At 35.0% G+C, this 22,198-nt stretch overlaps 2 protein-coding genes across 2 annotated transcripts in view; one reads left to right on the plus strand and one right to left on the minus strand.

Moving 5' to 3' along the window:
* The window catches only part of LOC129792945 (beta-1,3-galactosyltransferase 5), a 1,144,668-nt gene that overhangs the window by 319,368 nt on the left and 803,102 nt on the right, over window positions 1-22,198 (minus strand). The gene's annotated exons all lie outside the window — the stretch shown is intronic.
* Window positions 1-22,198, plus strand: part of LOC129794276 (division abnormally delayed protein) — a gene marked incomplete at its 5' end in the record, with an annotated part of 82,755 nt that overhangs the window by 9,876 nt on the left and 50,681 nt on the right. The window contains 3 exons of the mRNA XM_055835054.1: window positions 19,519-19,642; window positions 20,921-21,346; window positions 21,428-21,614. Of these exons, the coding sequence (XP_055691029.1) occupies window positions 19,519-19,642; window positions 20,921-21,346; window positions 21,428-21,614 (737 nt within the window). The remainder of the gene's footprint in view (window positions 1-19,518; window positions 19,643-20,920; window positions 21,347-21,427; window positions 21,615-22,198) is intronic.

The following is a 22,198-nucleotide window of genomic DNA, read 5'->3' on the forward strand; positions in this document are numbered from 1 at the left end:
TTTTGTGGATGAGGAGTGCTGTGGCGCAAAAATAAAGAGGTGCCACAGCAATGAAATTAATGATAAATTAACTGGACGATGATGTACTGTGAAAGAGGTATGATGATGGTATTTAATTGGAACGCGTGGGTCCCAATACCGTGGTGGTCATCACATTGGATGGTATGAATGAGTCAAGTACTTCTTGTCACTTCTTTCACCACATAATTCGCTTGTCGATGGAAGACAGAATACCATCGGTTGGTAATAAGTACACGTAAATTGCATTTACGCCACCAACTTCTTCGAGACTTCTTGTGCGAGTGATTTTCACAGTTAAATGCAATGAATGAGGAAGGAAGATGGAGTTGGGTTGAATTAAAAGAAAGAAAAAAGAACGATCTTCTATGCTACACCATATTTTCTCTATTGATTCCACGCAGACTTGGTCATTTGGGGTCGACTGCAAGAGGGGTCGGGAGGGGGGGGGCGGAAGAAATTGAGTCTCGATTGAGTGGGTTTAATGTGGTATGTTCAAGTGTATACATTTGGCTAGTTTTTGACCCCATATCGTTTGTTTTCTCAGTTCTTTGGGAGGAATAAGTATACAGTCGACCCCAACGTCCCAGCATAGATCCTAATATGTACAGTACATACATAGCAGAGTTTGCTCGACTTTGCCCCTCTCTCCCCGCATAGAATCTCAAATGTTCAACCACATGGACCATGAGCATGTGCTTCATTTACTCTCCAAATGTTAACTGACCGTATGCTTGATTTACGTCATTTTGGCCATCCTCTCTCACGCCGAATTCCATCCAATTGAATATGATTTATGTCTTAATTTTCATTTATTTCCAAATTGCGAATGTTTAATGGATGGTACGCGCGCCCCCCGCAAAAAAGCATTCTACACGGAATTCCCAAAAACTCCCGCCAGACGAGAAAATATATACATTTCGCAGCTCATTGTGCTTGATTATTAACATTCAGAGCTTTATTCATGATGTGTCCGCAAGATTACCAATTTTAGGGACAATATATATGCATTATGGGGAGTCGCTTCGGCCCTCCCTAATCAATAAAGCAAATTCCCCATTCTCTCGCAACTATATATCATATTTAATCAGGCGCAATTGGTGCTCAAATATGATGAGACTAATTTATGCACAATTCCGCGTAGAATTGTTCTGCAATATTATTCAAATTGCTGAAATGTTCGGGTAAATACTTCATGCAATTATAATCGAATATATTATAATTCAGACATCCGTTTATTGTCTCATCCTTTCAGGATGTTTAATCAAATATAGAGCAACCAACTGGAACCAATATAATGAGGCTTATTGACTTTTACTCCATAAGCTCATTCAATGACATTCGGTGAATATTAGAGAATTTACTGAAAGGGCTATTGGGAGAACATTGTCAGCTTTAAGGATTCAATTTTAACCCTTTGACGTTCACGCGAAATAGAATTTTCCGAACCTTTGAATAGTTCAGATAAAATTGATTATTCGAAGCTTTGAAGCTTCAAAATAATAATCTTCGAAGCATTCAAAGCATCGAAGTTTTTTTTTTAAATGTATATTGTGTATATTCGAAATATTTGTAACAAACGTCCTATTTGGATTCATTTACTTAAATTAAATGCATTTCTAACTTCAAAAAGAAAAACTAAATTCATGAAAATTCAGGAAAATAAAAAGACATTTAGGTCAACGTATAATGTAATCCAAAGAACGCGAAAGGGTTGACTATAAATATATTTTGTTTATGTTTTATGCTTATCTTTCAAAGAGTACGAAAAATTCATGCAAAAATTCTCTTTGTTTCTTATTTCATTTAAGTCCTAAAAATAAAAATAAGCAGTTTAATGGTTTTTTTTTCTCAAAATTCATGGATTGAAGGGTCTGTCAATTTAATTATTTTTTCCTTTTGATTTTATTTTTAAATAAAAAATGTTTGAAGACAAATTAAAATTTTTATTTAATTTTTTTAAGCAAAGATATAAAAAGGCCAAGGAATGTTTATCTGCAGAATATTTTAGCAAATCGTCCGAATCTTGTGAATAATCAGACTGTTTTAAAATAATCGAAATCTTGCCAAAGACTTCGAATCTTCTTGAAGAAAATCAAAATTTTGATGAATAATTTGAAAATTCGAAGATTTTCGTTCAGATATCCACCCCTTGAAAAAAAGGCGCATCCATTGTAAATTCTGATAAATTCTATTACGAATTTCGATAAGAACACAAAGAAAGAAGAAAAATCAGTGAATAAGGTAAATTCCTCTCATTTTTCTGAGTCTTCCTAATTGATAATCTATCCAAGAAACAAGAAGGTTCAACTTCTTTCGGTAGATTTGAGCAAATGCAAAGATGCGACACATTGATTGGAAAAATTGATCCTTCTAAATTAAAATAAAATAAAAATAAGTTCATAACAACCAAAAGAGCACAAGTGGTGGGATTCAATTTTAATGGAAGCAGACTAGAAAGAGGCATCGTATGTTCATTTTAACACCTTTTTCATCATCATTTTCACTCCTTTTGAAGCACCTTCACAAATGTCGGGTCCATTCGAAACTCGCGGAGCGCCGTCTCAAGTCGTGTCCATGCACCACGCTATAATTTTCTTATTGTTGATTCTTCCCCGGTGTTTTACACACCTTCTTCATTCAGTGACCGAGGCCAGAGCGGTAGGAGCAAGAAAAAAAAAGAAGAGAAAGAAACACATTCGAAAAAGATGAGGAATATGTAGGGGAACAAGCAAAGGGTACATTTCGCGATCGGGCAAATAAATGCCCCGGAATAATGTGTGTGCACATCTCATCGCCATTTAAGCATTTATCCATTATTTTCTCAGCATCGCGCCGAACCACACAGACACTGGGGCCGCTCCCCCTCCGCTACATCTCCATGGTGGATTCCTTTTGCCCCAACAATCGATCTCCGTGGAGGGATATAAATCCATTTGTGTGAGTCTCACTGTGGCTCTCTTGTAGGGCAACAATAACCTGAATGGGCACGGTGGAATGTGCCCACAGAGACGGGCGTGGGAACGGATTTTGCTTAAGTTGAGAGATCGCACACGAGAATCTTCTTTGCTATGTATATTGGAATATATCTTATTCCAATGCCAAGGGGTTGCTCCACACATCTCCGTATATGCAGAGAACTTCAATATTCTCTCAACTTTATTCATTCTATTCTTCTTGTGGTGCATTAAGAAGTAAAAAAAAATGAGAAGAATTCGGATGAGCTTGAGGTAGAAAAAAAGTGACAAAATGAAGCTTTTTCCATACATCTCTTCTTCCTGTTCTCTAGAGAGCTAAGAGGGAGGGGCGGATGATTAAAACTCTAATGAGACTACAACTCAATTTGCAACACTATCTAAAATCTTAATCACTCTAATCAAGTCAATTTTGCACTCCATCTAAACATTTTTCACCACGTCCCGTTGACTGGCAGCATAAAGTGCTATTTGCTAAAATTAGCACTCACATGTAGGGGAACATGGGGCAATTTGTTAATTTTAATTGAGAAGTATATTTTCCTTGGTATGCACTGAGAAAATATTTTAATTTTATAATGACGACTGTCTTATAGGAAATTTTCTGGGCTACAACTTTGTCTCACACGATTTCTTTCTATCTCAATGGGAAAATGCATTTTCAGTCCATTTTCCGAACCTTGCGATATAACATTTTGCCCCAGTTACCCCTAGTATCCCTAACCCCGGTGGTTTTAACATGATTATCACGGTGAAAACCCATTAATTTCACATTCATTGCAAACTATATATTATCCTGCATGTAATTTTGCCGCACTTTGATGCTAAAACATAAATTCTATGCTCCCCTAAATTGCGGGAGAAGCTTAAAATTCAATAAAAGCTCCACGGTAAGCTTTTTGGGATAAATTAGGCATTCAGATTTAATTTATCTTTGATAAATTTGTAAGTTTATGTGAAATATACAAGCCTATAATCTGTTCTAATTAACTTTGCATCAAAGCTCCATCAAGTTGTGACGTAGATCGATGAGAAAGAGCCAACGAGAATGCTTTATTTGGATATAACAGCCAATCAGAGAGCGTTATTTTAAAAACAAAGACAGTGTCTTCTTCTTATTATTTTTCATTTCATTTTCTAATTTTGTAACGAATTTTTTAATTAATCTTTATTCAAAGACGTAGCTTTGATGCAAAGTTGGTTTGAATTTGAAAAATTTATAATTTTATGATTTTTGATTCATTTCAAAGTCAATGAAAAATTGCATTGACAAACCCCTTCGATTTGCCGAATTTTATAAAGACGTTCTTGTTCTCAATTTTAAGATTTATATCTAAACTAAATGTTTCCTGTTACAAGCCAACTTCTTTCCTCTTCCTCAATGTATCTAATTTCCCCCCCTACAAATGCTTGAGGCTTTCTTGGCTATTTTGGAGGGATGGAAAATTCAGGAAATTTCTTGTTGAAAAAAAAAATACGTCGTAATTGCTAATTTGAATGGATTTTCCACTCCAAAGGAACTTCCAGCTGTCCTATAAAATCATCCATTAGCTCAACGAAGAAACTCTCCGTAAAGCTTAAAATGTATTTTCAGCACATGTTCTGAGAATTTGTAATTCTTTTGGGAGTTTATTAAAAGAATCTTCGGGAAATTTATTTTCTTTTTCATGAAAAATCATTACTTTTTGCACAAAGTACTTTGTGGTGGTTTTTTTTTTTGGAAAATTGCGTAACACATTTTCATTGATAAAAATAGAAAATGCGCGCGTGAAAGAAGGTGTGGGAAAATCTTTCGGGTAAAATGTTTATCTTTTCGTGTGAATTTATCATGATGGTGGAAAGTGGGTGGGTTAAAGTATTTCTTGGGAATCCTTGTTTTTCTTCTTTTTTTCTTCGTCTATTGAGAATATTTTCTTTGATTTTCCTGATTTTCTTCTTTTGTTTGTCTGTAATTAAATCACAGTGAATGCGGGGGAGGCTTTCATTCACATTTTATCAATTAACTGATTTGCCGGCATTGCTGGTGGAGCGTGAAAAGCATCGAGGAAGAGATACAAAAAGGGACACTCTGATGGTGTTGATGTATATAGATACTCACACAACTTGTGAAAGTTCTATGTGGCATTGAAAGGTCTTATCTTGCACGAACAAGTGGCGTAGAATGGTACGAAGAGAATGCACATAGAGAAATTTCCCGCGCTTTAGAGATTTTAATCAAAAGTTTCCCCTGAAATAGGTTATGTGATATCTGACATCTGTCATCGACCTTCTGTCAAACGGAACTTCTGTCATTGTCATTTTATCTCTTTTTTTGAATTTCTTGCAATTTCCTTTGAAATTTTCTCTCAGTACATTTAGCAAAAGAAAAATGTCTTGAGCAATATTACATATAGAAATAAAAGCCTGGAAAAGAAGAAAAGCTGGAAAATCTCAAGAAAATCACTGATGAAGTGTTTGTAGTATGTATTGGCAGGCAATACTTCATATTAAGAGAACTTCTCTGTGCTTTTCATTTTTTTTTCTTGGCAGCTTCTCCTTTTGGCATCATCGACAGAATATTGTTCCCCACATCCCCCCAATGCGAACAGCTGCAGTTTACTCAAAGTTCAAAGAACTCATTGAGAGAAAATGATTCACAAACCGGAATTTGAGGACAAAAATTCTCTCTTTAGATATATACTATATTGCGAGCTATGTATGTATAATGTCTCAATTGAGGAATGACATTTTTGTGCTTCTTGAATCGTAATTCAAGTTGCCACACATACGATAATAAATTAAAATATTGAATTGAATTGCAATGCAACTGTGCACAGGAGGAAAATTGTAATGTATTGAAGGAGAAATATTCTCTGTATTGGCACAACATTGCATATGGGGAGCTCCATTGACACCACTTTTCAATGGGGGAACACAAAATGATATTTGAGTTGCAAATGTGCCATATTGGCTGTGTGAGAGAATAGGAAATAATTTACTGCATTTTGCACATCTCTCAGGCTATTGGATTGTTCTAGCATACCAATAAATGGGGGTTGTACTGAAGATTCGTTAAAATTTTGAGGGTTATTTGAAATTTAAATTTTGACAGAAGATTGGGATGTTTTTGACAACAGTTTTGAAGGTTATTTGACAAGTATTTGGGAATTTTTTGCTTGTAGTTGGAGAATTAGTAAGTTTAGAATTGACAGAAGTTTAAGATTTATTGTCAGGAGAAGAATTATTTGACAGAAGTTTGAGATTTTTGACACAAGTTTAAACTTGAAATCTCATTTGACAGGTATTTGACAGTTATTTGACAGCATCTCGAAAATTTTTGATAGGAATTTCACAATAGTTTAAAAAGAAATATGGGATTAACAGAAATCTGAAAGTTCTACAAACTTTTGTCAGAAGCTTGGTAATTATTTGACAGAACTTCAGGAATTCTTTGACAATACTTTGGACCTTTTTTGTCAGATTTTCTAGAGCCATTTTACATAGCTCATTTAATAATTTCTTAGTTTTTTTTAATAACTGTCAATTAGATAAAAACTTTCACATTTTATTAAATCAAATTACCCACCAGATGGCTCTAGCCACCTAAGTTGGCCCTCTATCGGGAAAAATAAATTGACAAATAAATTTCCCGCCTTTTGATAGAATTTCAAAAGCAACCTCAGCAGTAGCATCTGCAACAAAACTGAAGAGGTATTTTATACCATCTGCAGAGGCGCTGCATTGGTCATCGAGGAAGCCTTTACACTTTAATTCTCTTGCATTCCCCATTCGCCCATTTTATTGTCACACTAAATGCGGGAATTATCTCAAATCTCGCCCCAGCAACATTGAAATAATTTCATTGGTGTTATGTCTTGTGCAAACAATCACCTCCTGGTGTTTTATTATTACCTATCTCGAGACTTTTACACACATATACACAATTTTCAATATTCCCCCCAATCGATATGGCCAACATCGCCACTAAAGCTCTGTGCCCATTAGAATGGGACAAAAAAAAAGAAGTTGCGGAGATGCATTTTCTATGGGCGCTGTAAATTCAGATATCGGTAATTTTATGATTTTCTCGCCCACACCGAGATTGTCTCTTTGTTAGTGCTGTGAGATGATGGCTTTTAAGCTAGAGCAATTTTATCGTTTTCCAATTGAACAATCTCCCTGAATAATTCAAAAAGAAGAGATTTATGGAGACAAACTTTTGCATTTCGCATTGATGATCTATTGAATTGTTGTGCGCCAGGGGAATCACTAAATATGTGATGACTAAGCCCACAGTTGTAGCTATAAAAATCAAGCAAAACTTACGCCATCTCGTGGGATTTTTTATGGCCATCTTGGAGGCATTTTATTGTCACATTAGGCGAGAGAATATTCATAGATATTCGATTTCAGTTTCTATTGGAATATTTTAATAAATAATGCTATGTGCTCAAGTAAAAAAGATGATTGTAAAATACCCAACAGATGGCGCCAAAGTCTCGAGAACTAGAAGGAAGATGGTCCTATTAGTTAATTTAATGTACCCAACTTGCCCACTTTGATAAATTGCATTAAATTCATCCATTTTCCCATCACGCGACAAAAGGAATCTAATTTAGAAAATTTCTACAATGTTGCCAGGAGCGATGTGTTTTTACCGGGAAAAAAAGGAAAATTTCTCATGCTGAGAATGTAAAATAACAGGGCCTGAGTATCAAATTTTCGTACAATTAGGTCAAATTTGTCATCACCTCGCGCCGTGTGCTTCCCAATTGAGACGGACATCTGTGCCTCATTATGCTGATGAGACACCACCCATGGTTTATATCCATGTGGGGAGGAAGGTGAAGCTCATAAATTATGTAATTCGCAACGACTTCCGTCGAGGAATCTCCGGAACTTGCAAAATGCTAGAGCAATTTTTCATTACTCCCACCCACTCCCTCTTCCTTCCCTGCCCCATTCCAAGGGGAAATTTCTTAATATTTACGAGTTTATCTCACAGAGAGATAAGAGGGTGGATTGTATATTCTTCCTTTATGCATTTATAAAGGAAATGCGGAGGAAGTTTACGCAGCACGTCGTCCTTCTAATAAAATTGTGAAAATACGCAGAAGTAAAATGGAGTTTAACTTTGTAAAATAAAATATTTACCCCCTCTTACATTTATTTTTATTTACTTGAAAATATAATACAAAAAATACAATATTTATAAAATTAAAATTACAATTGGCACGTTCCATTAGCCTGTTTGCCCAGAGGAATATAAATAAAAATAAATTTATATTTACTGTCCCTCAAAAAATTTATGACATTTTTTTACTTAATTACTTTACGATAAATAATAGCAAAAATTCAGCAATTACAAAATCCTTTTGTCTCTATTTTTTGCTATATGGAAATTGATGAACTTTTTTCATTTTTCAGAGTAATTTTTCACTGATTAATTGAGTTTATATTTTTTCTGTGGGAAATGCAGTGAAAATATTTTGTGTATACATATGTATATGCTGGAAAATTTAAAACCACATACAACCATATGGTAATTAAATGTGCCAGCAGGAAGCGTCGTAAAATAGTCCAAAATATGTGAAGAGGTGTGCACAAATTTCATTTGCATTCCGTACGTTTTTTTTTTCTACACAAAAAATACTAAAATACTGAAATTAAATAACTTGTGGGGATTTATTTTACGCATAATTTTACAAAAATTGTAAAACGAAACCTTAGTTAACCTATTTATTACATTTTATGTCATTTGGAGGTAGAAAATTATATATTTTGTGTAAAGCTTAAGCTTGAAGGAGAATTTTGTAGCTTTTTGTAAAAGTTTTTAGTAAAAAAATGATTGAAAAAATATATTTTTTTCTTTAAAAATCTTCAAATTTATCAAAATCAACCAATGAGCGTAAGTATTCATATTTTAATTCATGATTACAGCGCTTTTTGCGATTATTTTTCAAAGCTGTTCTTTTGTATTTAATTCAAATTTACTTTTCTTTAAAAGCTTAACCATACTTCAGCGTCAAAAGACGCTGTTCGTTGTTTTTTCTCACTTGCTCCTTGTCAAATTGTATCGCGCTGTCACTGTCACACAAGAAAGGCGGTTATATAACATAGAAACCGCGTTTCTTGTTTGACAGTGACAGCGCAATACAATTTGACAAGGAGCAAGTGAGAAAAAACAACGAACAGCGTCTTTTGACGCTGTTGCTTGGTTAGGCCTTAAAGCTGTACCCATACGACAGCGTCAAAAGACGTTGTTCGTTGTTTTTTCTCACTTGCTCTTTGTCAAAATGTATCGCGCTGTCACTGTCAAACAAGAAAGGCGGTTATAAAACAAGGAAACCGCGTTTCTTGTTTGACAGTGACAGCGCAATACAATTTGACAAGGAGCAAGTGAGAAAAAACAACGAACAACGTCTTTTGACGCTGTCGTATGGCCAGGCCTTAAAGCTGTACCCATACTTCAGCGTCAAAAGACGCTGTTCGTTGTTTTTTCTCACTTGCTCCTTGTCAAATTGTATCGCGCTGTCACTGTCACACAAGAAAGGCGGTTATATAACATAGAAACAGCGTTTCTTGTTTGACAGTGACAGCGCGATACAATTTGACAAGGAGCAAGTGAGAAAAAACAACGAACAGCGTCTTTTGACGCTGTTGCTTGGTTAGGCCTTAAGGCTCTCTCTTTTATGAAACAGGGATTCTTCTTCTTATTAATTTACCTTTCACTAACAAAGGAGTTTACTCGATTTTGTGTCGAAAACCGCTCACATGAAAAAACAGAAAGGGAAAGCATTATCATATTAAAAAATTTATGAATTAAAAAATTATTAAGAAATCACAATGATGACGTCATTTTTCACATTTTCATGGTTTTTAATTTAATTTAATTAATATCAGACTAATAGAACTCGATTTCAGTCAGAAAACATTGAGAATTTCAATTAGAATAAATTTATTTTAATATTTTACCGTTCTCTTAAAGTTTACAAAGAGATAAAGTTGACAAAATGTAATTTTTCTGCCCATCTCTGTAAATATTCATTAGACTGTGGAAAATATTAAACAAGCAGGGGGTTTATTTAACAAAATGGCATTTTATAATGCAATGAACGAGTATTAAAAGAATATTATTATGAAACATATTAAAATGGCAAAGTGGGATGGGATCAATGGAAAAATTGAATATTTTTGTGAGGGGGGAGGAAAAATATAAAATAGAATGGGGGTGGAAATGGAGTGGCATGTGGAAAATTAATAACCCCCTCACTTCCTCCTTTATGCATTTATCCGTCAAGCTTTTTTGCCCAAAATTATATTGTTTTATTCATTGTTTGGTCTTTTCTGCGGGAGGGGGGTGGCGAGGGTGGTTTTTCTGTACAATTATATGTCAAAGAGTAACGAACATTTCTACCCCCATGTCTCCCCAATTTTCTCTACAAGTCTTTGAGTGAAGTTTACCTTTATACGTACCTCAGGTGTATAAATGACTCATTCGGGAAATTCAAGCCGTCACTCAAAACTCCCCTTTCCGGAAGGGGTGGAGACATATAGCACTGTGGAGGGGTGTGAATGAAATTCTAGACACTTGCTCGACTCATCGGGGGTTGCCGTGTGTATGGAGGGGGGGTGTTTGACCTCATGCCAGGAAACAGCCCTTGTGTTCAGATAACAAAGTGAGAAGTGAATGTAATTCATCACATACTGCTTGATCTCTCCCAGAGAATGCCAAAAGGAGGCTTTTCCTTCCCCCCCCTGGAAGTCTTGATAAAAAATACATTCAAGAGGAAAATGATTAAAGATGATTTTTCTGATCTTTAAAGGTCATCCATTATTTAGATTATGCCATTGGGAAAATGTTGAAAAATTCAGCAGAAAATCGCTGCAAATTTGATAAATGCCAGAGAATTCCATGAGAATTATTTATTTTTTGAATGTAGAACATTTTAAAATTTTATTCGAATATCAAAAAAAATATTCCATAAATCATTCAGTTGTTTTATTTTATCAAATTCTTTATTTTATAATAATGCAATTAAAGGTAATTGATGCAATATTTTATGTATAATTTTCCGATTTATTTTCTTTATTTTCCCCTGAATTTATTTAACCCAAAAAACGGGTTGATTTTTAAATGATTTTCCTTAATTAATCTCCCAATGAATTTCCACGGAAAAGTCATTCAATAATTCACCTAATTCTCAATCCATGCTCACGTGCTGGAGACTTTTTTCTCTCTGTTCCTTTCGTTAATTAGTCTTCGTTATTCTACCCAAAGTGTAATGAGTTTTTGCGGAGGGAATTTCCAATGGAAAATTTAGAGGGGATAAGGAAGGAGCTTTTTGAGGGCGGTAATTGAAATTCATCATCTCAAAATTCATGAATTTTCTCCCAATTTCCTGTGTTTTCCCATCTAAATGAATAATTTGCACCAAATGTGAATTTAATGCTGTCTAAATTGCTCCTACTGGAGCACTTTTGGTGGCTTCGTTTTGTAAACTTTCCACCGAAGCTTTTTCCCAAACTGAAAAGCTCATTGCAGAAAACGGCGAAAAACTGATGAAAATTGCAATGGAGGGGATTCCCGGAAATTCCAAATGTAACTGAGGAAGAGTTTTTCTTTTCATATCAGAGGACTTTTTTTTCTCTCTCGAAGCGTCAGGATATTGTATGAGGAGGATATGTGTAACTACCTACATACCTTCCGCTCTCAGTCATGTAAGGTGTGCAGAAGAGCAGAAATTTATTTTCCCTCCATCACATGGAGGAGCAAAAGTTGCAGAAATGGTGATGAATTTATCATAAGTCGGTGTCTGACAGTTAAAACATTGAGCCAATAATGAAGACGAAGGCACTGGGAGGGAGAAAACTTCCTATCGGAGGTTGGTTTGTTGATGGCTAAAACCAACGCAAATGGTTAATAACTCCTGCTAATGTCAGTTCATTAGGTAAAGTCCATGTCAGGAAATTTTCTTCGTGTTTCGTGCTCAAAGTGCGTGCATTAAATGGTATTTTCTCACTGCGAAATGTGTAGAAAATCACCCAACTTTCATGGTGGCGGCGAGTAGGCACAATTCCGCGAGGAGGGTCAGAGTGGGATGGAATAGCGACGGTCTGCATTTCTAAAGATATTACATAGAGGAAGATTCTTTTAAGTTTAAATCATTTCAATGCATTCTTTTTGCATCAATTTCTCACCAAAGAATTATTCTTAATCAAATTTTAAATATTATGAAGTTTCTGTGCTTATTAGTCAAGCCATATAAAATCAAATTTCCTTGTGCAAAGAATTCATCAGAATAAATTCATAAACATAAGAAAAGAATATAGAAAATTCTCAATGAAATCATTTATATTGAGAGCAGAATTTAGGTGAAAAAGAATAACTTTTGCAAATATGTGGTTCAACTATGTAACTTGCTCACAGCAGTCCGTCCATCCATATTCGCATTCTTCACCCAATTGCACGGTCGGTGTCTTTTTTTTATTGAATTCTACTAAATACAGCATCCTTGATCTCTTCTTCCTCCATCCACGTCTTTCGGTCAATTTAGGTCGTTTTTCCTCCCCATTGGCCCCCTTGATGTACTACACTGCTGCACACACATTTCACCCAAAAGGGGGACAGTCTGTGTGTATTAAATTCCATTTTAGATGAGGCCAACAGCATGAAATTCCCCAATAGTGTTTGCAAGTGTGCTCGGTTGCATACCCGGTGTTTTCCTCTTCTCTCAGCATAGCCCCATGGTCTGCACCGCATCAGAAGCCGAGGAGACCACCACTTATTGAAGTTTCGCTTCTCCTTATTTCTCTTTTGTGTGTTGTGTACACCAGGGAATGGTAACGAGTTCGGGGCGAACTTCCCGCAAGTAGGGGAGGACGGGGTAATTTGGCCACTTTGGCGGTTTTTGGAATATATCAAGCAAGTATGGTAGTATGAAGAAAACCAAATAGCCCTATTTTGTAGGAAATTTTCCGGCCTACAACTTCCCCATATAACACTTTTCTCTATCTCGATGAGAAATGGGTGAATTTTCCATTCTCCTGGACCCTTAGCTTAGTGTCCAAATTACCCCGAGCACGGGTAATTTGGACACTTTGGCGCACAAATTATTAAACATGAAAATTTTTGAACAATAAAAAAATTTTATTTTTTCGATTATTTTTTTGGAAGATAGGATATTTATCTAAGATTCATTTCCAGTAATTTGCCAGATAAAAATATTTAACAGAGCCTCAAACTTTAACATTTTCTGAACCATAAACGGGCAAAGTCTAAAAAAGGCCATTTTTCAAATTATCGTAAATTTCTTTTTTTAGTTAAAATTTTTTATCCTACTTTGCTTACAATCTGTAAGAAAACATTAAAAGGCATAACCACAATAAATATCTTAAATGTGCATCGGAAAATGTGCCGGAAAAACTCAAGTGGCCAAATTACCCCACTCCAATTTTCCGGATAAAACCATTTCCACAGGAAAATCTGTTTGCGATATCGGAAAATGGATGTCACTATCGTGTTTATGATGGATCAATGACCCTTAATGGCTTAAAAGTTAATTTTTAAGTGTTAAAAATTTTTCGAAAATGACGTAGATTCAAAATGCCAAAAGCACTTGAAAAAGTGAAAAAATGATTTTTATCAAATAAAAGAAAATCTAATGATCGGATTTTCCTCAAACTTGGTACGATTGATTATCTCTATGGGGAGTAAAAACTGTGGGGAAATGGATTTTCTAGCATTTACCATACTTGAGATATTCCCATTAATGACTTTGCCAAAATGGCCAAATTACCCCGTCTTCCCCTACTTGTTGCCATGAAAGGTACATATATGAAGAACCGAAGAATGTAGGTAAAGAGACGTCCACTGGTCTCACATCTTTTGTGTATTACTTATACTGCGAAGCGCCATTCTCAAGAGACACACAAAAGTCCCATCTTTTGCTCTTCACCTCCTTTTTCTTGGCGCACACACAGACTTGAAGAAATTTGCCGAAAATTTCGGGCATCGTCCTCTTATTCATTTAAAAAAACTAATAGGGGTGAGAATTGATGGCTTTTCTCCCAAAGCACGTTCATGACATCATTTAACAAAGCATAGCCGCAACATAGGTAGAGATCGCGGAGGGGCATTCCTCAGTAGACCACAAATCGGTCATGAAAGAGTGCTTACAGTCAGGGGGCTGGCAAATCCCAAAAAAAATGTTCGTTAAGTTTCAGGTTAAGAGTTTAGGTTTAAGGTTTAGGTTGAAGCATTTTGAAATTTTAAAGGAAAAGAATAAGACAAAATTGGATTTAATTTTTAAAATTTAAAAGCCAAAACAAAATGTAGGAAAATTAAGTTTTTTAAGGGAATAAAGTTTTTTAAGGTGTATGTAAACTTTAGTTTTTTTTAAATCATTTTTAGATGATTTTATCTTACATTTTTCTTATCCTTCAAAAGTGCATTTGATCCCAAATCAGACTAAGCGAACCCTAAAACTTCAAAAGCTTAACCTGATGAAAATTAAACTTCTTAAGTCCTAAACCTAAGTTAAGGTTCTAAATTTTAGACCTGAATTTAAAAGCTTAAAAAATTAGTTTTTTCTAAAGTAATCTGAAGAGTTTTCTTTTACTTTGTATTACAATAGATGTAGATTGTGTACTAATTCTTTTTCTTCATACAAGTACAATATTGGTTATATTACATTAAGTATTAAAACCAAGAAAAATCTAGAACATAAAAATTAAAAATTATAAAAGTTTTTACATTTTTTTTTAAGTAGAAAATCAACATAAATTAAACTTTCCTTCAAACTTTGCATCCTAAAGAAATTAAAGAAATTATCAACCCCTGAAGCTATTAACTTCACGATTGGAGATCACACAGAGAATCCTATAAAGACTATAAGCAGACCATTTACTGCTGCATACCATGTATCATCCATCTGCTTCTCCTTGCATTCTCCTTCCTTTACCTTCTTATGCCAACATACAGCGAAAAGAAAATAATCTCTTAGCGATACGAATTTCTTCCCTGTTAACACATGTTGAGAATCACCCCAAACAAGTTGCTAACATGTTCTAATCCCAAAATGAGCACGATGCTGATTAGTTTTCGCTCTTCTTTCCATGTTTTTTGTTATGTTTTTTTTTCCAACCTCCCAACATCGTGTGAATAGTTTACTTTACATATAGCATGAGCCAGCCACGAGCGGAAATTCGATTGAAATGCGCAAAATAACACCCACAAATTCCCATTGCCAAAACCCCCTTTTTGAACTTTCTCAATTAAACTCAAAATTGTTTATAGTAGTTTACTTCCCTGGAAGAAATTCACGCGAACTTTGGTGCAAAAAAATGCACGAGGGGGTGGGAAATTGAAGGGATTGAAGCGCACTAAAAGTTCACAGAAAATTCTTTTCTGCGCTCTATCAAATTATTCATTTTATTAATAATTTTAATAAATTGATTATTTCAAAGGGATTGAAATTCTTGAGAATGAAATTAATTTTCTCTCAATAGAGCTCTTTGAGGGAGAAACTCCTTGGAATTTTCCTTTAAAATTTTAATAAGAATTTTTCTAAGAAACTCTTGGCGTCCTTTTTGCATAACTAACCTCTGTGTAAGGAGACCTTTATGAAGCAACTTGAGCAACCTTTGGAAAGGAGCAACCCTTGTGGTTTTAATTTGATAAAATTCCATCCAATTTTTCAAGAAATTCTCAACACAAATTCTTCGTATCAAGGTGAAAAGTTGAAGGAAATTCATGAGAATATAACCATAACTTGTGCAGAAATCCTTTGTGTGCAGTTGCATATTTTTTTGTGTTGAAGGAAAATAAAAACTTGCAGAAATTTTCCTTAAAACAACCATCAATTCCTCCCTCTCGTGTGGCTCATTGAATTTGCATATTGGACTGTACTATATACAGAAGAGTTCTGGGAGAGCACGATGGTGTATTGTGTGCAATTTCAATTCACTGTATTGAATGCAACAACGTCACATTATGGCACTCATGTGCATTATGCAAAAATTCAGAAGGGAAATTCCAACCGGAACACTCAAACAATTAATTTTTCCTCCTTACCTCGCTTAACATTTTAGCTCAAATTGCCATTCATGGCAATGAACATAATTTGTGTGAAGTGAACCACTTGGGTTGGGAATTGTGTAAATATTTTAAAAGAGAACCGTGAGAGGACTTTTGCGCGATGGAGTGCTTTGGGAAGCATAAGAAAAGGTACGTTAACGTACTTGAGCCACCAAGACTTGAATTGTTTGGCCGGGACGAATTTCGCATAACAAAAAAAAACTTCTTTAAATAAAGGATCTTACGAGGAAGAAAATATACGACGTAAGTAGAGAAAATAGAAGAATTTGAAAATAAAAGAAAATAAAACACAACAATGATTCTCAAAGAAAAAGAAAACCTGCGTGAATCAAAAGAATCAGTCCTAATTAACCCTTAAGATGCTACTTTAGAGTCCACTATAGTCAATGACGCCTTTAACTACCAATTTCGCCGAAGAAAATGAAAGAAAATGAAGTAACTGAAAAGCTTGAAAAGCAAAAGAAAAAAAAAAGAAAATCACCTTCAATGAAGTGTCTGCAGAAAAATTGCGTCAACATCTTCAATAAATATTGCAATTAGACAGAACGCAGGGAATGCAGACGCAACAATCACAAACTTAAAACTATTTAGATGGCTATTTAAATTGACAAGTAATTGCGTGGTGTTTGCAAAGGAGGGAATACCATCTTCCATTTCCCTGGGGGCGCTATCTCGTGCTGTGTCCACACACACATCTCTCAATGTGCCCCACAATATCATCTCTCGTCTTCATTGGGCCAGCAATATGAGGAGGATGGGTGTTAAGGAAAATCAGCAAGTGCGATAGAGTTCAATATAAATGCCACAAACTATTATTGCCGCCATTCAACGCCTTCCCCCAAAGACGACGGAGCGATATCAAATGCAAACCAACCTCCGCAGTGCGACTAAAAGTAAATTTTTCCTCCTCATTTAGACCCAAATGGGGAGCTATTAAAAATAAATTTTGCCATTGCTTTTGACTTGTTTCCCCCTCTCAAAGTTTGATGCAATTTTAGAGTTGATAATCGTCCTATTATGCTTATTCATAGACTGTCTGTATGAACAATGAAAGCTCTTAATTGGTAATCCAAATCAAATAAAAGCGAATTTTCTTTTAAGATTGTGAAAAAAGATTGCCTACATAAATAGTAGGGGAGAGCGGGGTTAAAAAAGTCACTTAAGGGTTTAGAAAAAGCTCAAAATATCATATTTCCCAAACAGATAAAGCGAAATATATAACTCATTTCTTTAGGATATTTCTTGCTCTACAACTCTTTCTCAGATCAATTTGTTCTATCTAGCTAGGAAATATGATATTTTAAGCTTTTTCCAAACCCTTAAGTGACTTTATTAGCCCCGCCCTCCCCTTCAAAATTCTTGCCGAATTAATACTAAATTCGTATTTTTTTTTATTAATGTTAAAGGTTAAGGATTCTTAGCTAAGGATATTTATGTGAAAAATATCCAAATCTTTGAAAATATTCGGATTATTGGCCAATGAATCAAAAAAATTAAATTTCCCTTCAAAATTACTCTTTTGACCAAAAAAAAACTATTCTTTTAGAAATGAAAAATTGTCCTGATAGTTTTAAAATTTTTCTCTAAAAAATAATAATTTGCTGATAAAATTTTCTCAATTATTAGCCTCCAAAGAGCCTCCAAATAATAACCTTCGGATCATGCTCTTATGAAATTAAAGCTCCTAAAGCTAAAATTAAATTAAAAGCTTCGTAAAAAAATGATTAATTTCCTTTCATGAGATGAAAATTCACTGACGATAAGCGCTAAAGGTTCACCTTACTCCATCATACCATTTTCACATTTTCCCAGCAACAAAGATAAGAAAACTTTCCTTTGAATATTGCAAAACTTTCCAAAGGAATATTTATTTTTCTCAAGGAAAAGGGATGTGAGAAAAAAAACTTTTCGAGCATTTTTTCAGCGTCTTGTTTGCTAAATTAAAGGGTTTTGTGAAAAGGTTTGCGAAGGATTCATCCCATGAATCTCCGCATATTTGCCCCAATATCTATCATCAATGAATTATTGAATATTAAATTTTTCCTCTGAATTTTCCCCGTTAAAGGAAGAAGAATTTCCTTCAGGAGGGTTACATATTGGGGATAATTTATTTGCTGAATAAGCCTAAAAGTTTTATTGGAAAAAATAACTCAACAATAGTGTGTGTGTGTGGGTGAAGAATGTTAAATGGAGGCAGAATTTAATCTTATTAAACTTGTGTGATCTCTTTCAACTTTAATTATCATTCATCATTTGATGGGTCTCTTCGTGGTGCAGCAAAAGTTTGTGGGTTCCTCTCATTTATTTAGGATCGCTCACATTTTCTCAACTGATAGGGGAGACCGGGGTAAAAATAGTCATTTTGGAATTTTCAAATGTCAATTTCTCCCAAAATATAAATCGGAAAAATCGGAAAAAATTAGGGTGCAAAGCCCTACCAACCTATAATTTTTGACAGTAATTTGGAGGTTATCCGATCAGTACTTTAGGAGTTAAAAATGAAAATAGATTTTTGGCCCATTTCCCAAACTTTTGCGTATTGAGAAAAACGCGTTTTCCGAACATTTCCCTCAGCAGTTTTCCCATCTGATAATTTTTCTCACTAGCTGGATTAGTGCAGAAAATGTTGCCAAGGTGTATTCTTCAATAACTTTTAATGATTTTTCTCTACAATTTTTTGAATCAAAACATACCCCTTGGGGTAGATCTAGTCATCCCATGTAAATCATATGGGAGATCGAAATTTTTGGCATATTTTCTATTCATTTGTTGCAAAATGGCGTGTTTGAGAAAATCGCAAAATTTTCTGTTTTAGTGCGTATAAAAGTGAAATTCCTTGTCGCGGATCAAAAGGTGAGAAGTTTAGCTATCAACTACTATCAATCTCTCAGGTGGAAAATCATTGGAAATGCCGGAAAATTCGACCGACTTTATTTAGCCAACTGGTGACTATATTTACCCGCCGCGTTTAAAAAAAGTCAGAAGCGGAAGGGTTTAGGAAAAGCTCGAAAACTCATATTTCCCGTGGAGATAGAGAAAAGTGGTCTGAGACAAAGTTGTAGGCCAGGAAATTTCCTATAAGAATGACCTTTCGAGGAAATTTTCTTGCCTCTGGGGAATCCTGCAGATAAGGATTTACGCAAATTGACTATTTTTACCCCGGTCTCCCCTACCGGGAGTTCTTCTTCGACTCTTAGCGCTTGGGAGGGTGAAGATTAAAAAGAGGGAAAAGCTATATGTCTGGGAAATTTGCCTAATTAGTTTTCCTTTTAAGGAAATTATGGTGTGAACTTTTGGGGAACTTTTGCGTTAGGCTGTGGAAGCTTTTGCTTTTAGTAGTTTCTGAAATCACGCAGCAAAGGAGAATTTTATGCTATTTTTAATCTAAAAAAAACGTGATATCTGTACCTCTCAATTTCAATGGTTGTTTTCTTTCTTTTCTTGCAGAAAATGTAATACAATTGTCACTTCAATCAGAAAACAAGACACTGAACTTATTCAACCAAGTTTACCGGCGGATGTCACCTTTTTCGCGACAGCCAATATCAGACTTATACCAGAGCATCAGAAGGTGAGTTACTTTCATATTATATGCTATGTTCTTATGAAGTAAAGGTATGTGCTAGAGCCCTTCTCAGTCAGTGTCTCTCAAAGTGGTAGACAAGTTTAAGCTTTTGCTGTTGAACTTCCGCAAAACATTTCGCGCTTTACATGCGAAATTGCAATTTTAATCGAAAATTCCTTTTGGCTTAACACTCGGTATGCCAAGGTGTGGGATCTTCATGGGGCGTGTTGTGAAAAGTTCGTCATTTTTTTTATAATGTTTGAAATGTTTCTAGTGTTAATTTTTATGGATTAACCTTAATCAAGATTCTAATTGAGAACTCATGTATTATTTGCTATAAGATTACAGGATTAATTTTAAAAAAATCAATTTTGCTATAAAAATTCTCAAGATGGTTAATAATACAATGAAAATTAAATGCGAATAAAATGAAATTCAATGCTAGAATAAAAAATATGTAAATAAAATTGAGATATAGAAGTTTACATAATGTTTTCAAGTTTCGAAGTACTATAAAATATTTTTTGAGATTGCTATAAAATTGACAATTAGCGTTCTCATCTTTCTTAAGTTCCTCTGATTGTAAATTCTGGATGCTTAAAATTTATAGATATTGAGAATCAAACCTTAAGTATCGGAGCCATTTCATATAAAATTGATGCAACTTTGTTTATGAAAGATAAAGGCGCTGCTTGTTAATAATATAGCAATAGTGGAATAGCTCTAACGCTATAATGCTATAATAAAATCAAATTCAATCCTAGAATTGAACTGAGATATATAAATTTTAAAAAAAGTTCCCAAGTTTCAAGATACTATAAATTTTTTTTTTGAGTTTGCTATAAAATTGACAATTAGCGCTTACATCTTTCTTAAGTTCCTCTGATTGTAAATTCTGAAAGCTTAAAATTTTATAGATATTGAGAATTAAACCTTAAGGATCGGAGACTTTTCCTATAAAATTCCAAAGTTTTTTTATGCAACTTGGTTTATGAAAGATAGAGGCGCTGCTCATCAATTTTATATCAGTAGTAGAACAGCTCTAATGCTATGATTTCTTTAAGAATTATCTTTATTTTTTTTAAATCCCTACCCCTTTACGGCTACCGCTGTCTCAGTGTTAATATTCTACCTCAATGAACATGCTTAAAAACCAGATCTGTCCATAAAAAAATTCTCAATTTTTTTGGCGGAATATTCCAAATAAAAAATTTTCATATTAAATTAAATAAAAAAGAATTAAAAAAAATATTAATTAATTAAAAAATCCTGTAATCTTTACAGTCACATATCACCAAATTCCTTCACAGACAACCTCGATATTGAGAAGGTTGTCACGAATTTCTTCGTGAGTATGTTCCCCGTGGCATATCATCATGTTGTGCACGCTGAGAGTGACACGCACAGCAGTGATTTCCACGTGGATTACAAAAATTGCCTCATGCACACCTTTGAGGACATTCAGCCCTTCGGGGATATCCCGCGTACCGTGGCCAGGGGTCTGCAGCAGAGCGTGGGTGCGGCAACGGTGTTTGTTCGCGCCTTGGATCGCGGTGCGGACGTTCTGGCCAGCACGGAGGAATTGGATTCGGAATATTTGACGCACAAGTGCAAAATGCACCTCCTCAAGATGAGCTACTGCCCCGAGTGCAGAGGTGTGATCAAGGGACGTGTGAAGAGTTGCTACAGTTACTGCATCAATGTAATGAGGTGAGTTGGTGTCGAATAATGTTTGCACGCCTGACACTTTTTCCGCGGCGGCCAATTAGCAAGTCTTTTGCGTGTCCACAGAGGCTGCCTCACACAGTACGTGGGAAGTTTGGATAGTCCCTGGACAAGCTTTGCTGAGTCCATGGAGCGCCTACTTGGGTTGGTGCGGTCAAAGGAGGGAATTGAGACTGTCATTAAGACGCTGGAGCTGAAACTTTCGGAAGCCATCATGCACGCCATGCAGAATGGACCAGAGTTGGAGAAGAAGGTGAGTCGTTTAATTTGATTTATTTTCCCGCGAAAGTTGTTCACATTGAAAGTGCAAAAGGAAATCTTTTTTCTTCCTCTGATTTCTTTCTTTTTTGAGTTTGAGAGTTTTGCGTCTACCGCAGTCTTAATGTTGATTTAAGGCGTTAATTTGTGGAAAAGATTTAAATTAGGTTGGTCTATTTTCTTCAATTCGCGTTCATTTGTCCCCAAAAAAGATTCAAAAATGCATTTTATTTAAAAATGAACGATTTGTGCCTTCCATGCTTGTTTGTTATTGTTGAAATGGAAAAATATGTAAACATTCCGTCGTAAAATGAAAAATCAGAATATTTTCTTTGCACAGTACAAATATGTGGAGAAAATATTTCCTCATCCGATGCCTCCCCTTGCCCTCAAGGAAGTACATTCATCCCCTATTTTTCGCATTACGATTATGACTACCAATGGTAAGAAAATAAAATTGTACCATTGCTCTCTCATATTTCCTTCATAAATAAAAGCTTTCCTCCCCTAAACCTCCCCACAGTCACTGTATTTATATTGTTATGCCTCTCAGGCGGGATTTAAATTCATATAAATTCT

The sequence above is a fragment of the Lutzomyia longipalpis genome, chromosome 3 (genome assembly GCF_024334085.1).
Source record: "Lutzomyia longipalpis isolate SR_M1_2022 chromosome 3, ASM2433408v1".
In the NCBI taxonomy this organism is placed as follows: domain Eukaryota; kingdom Metazoa; phylum Arthropoda; class Insecta; order Diptera; family Psychodidae; genus Lutzomyia; species Lutzomyia longipalpis.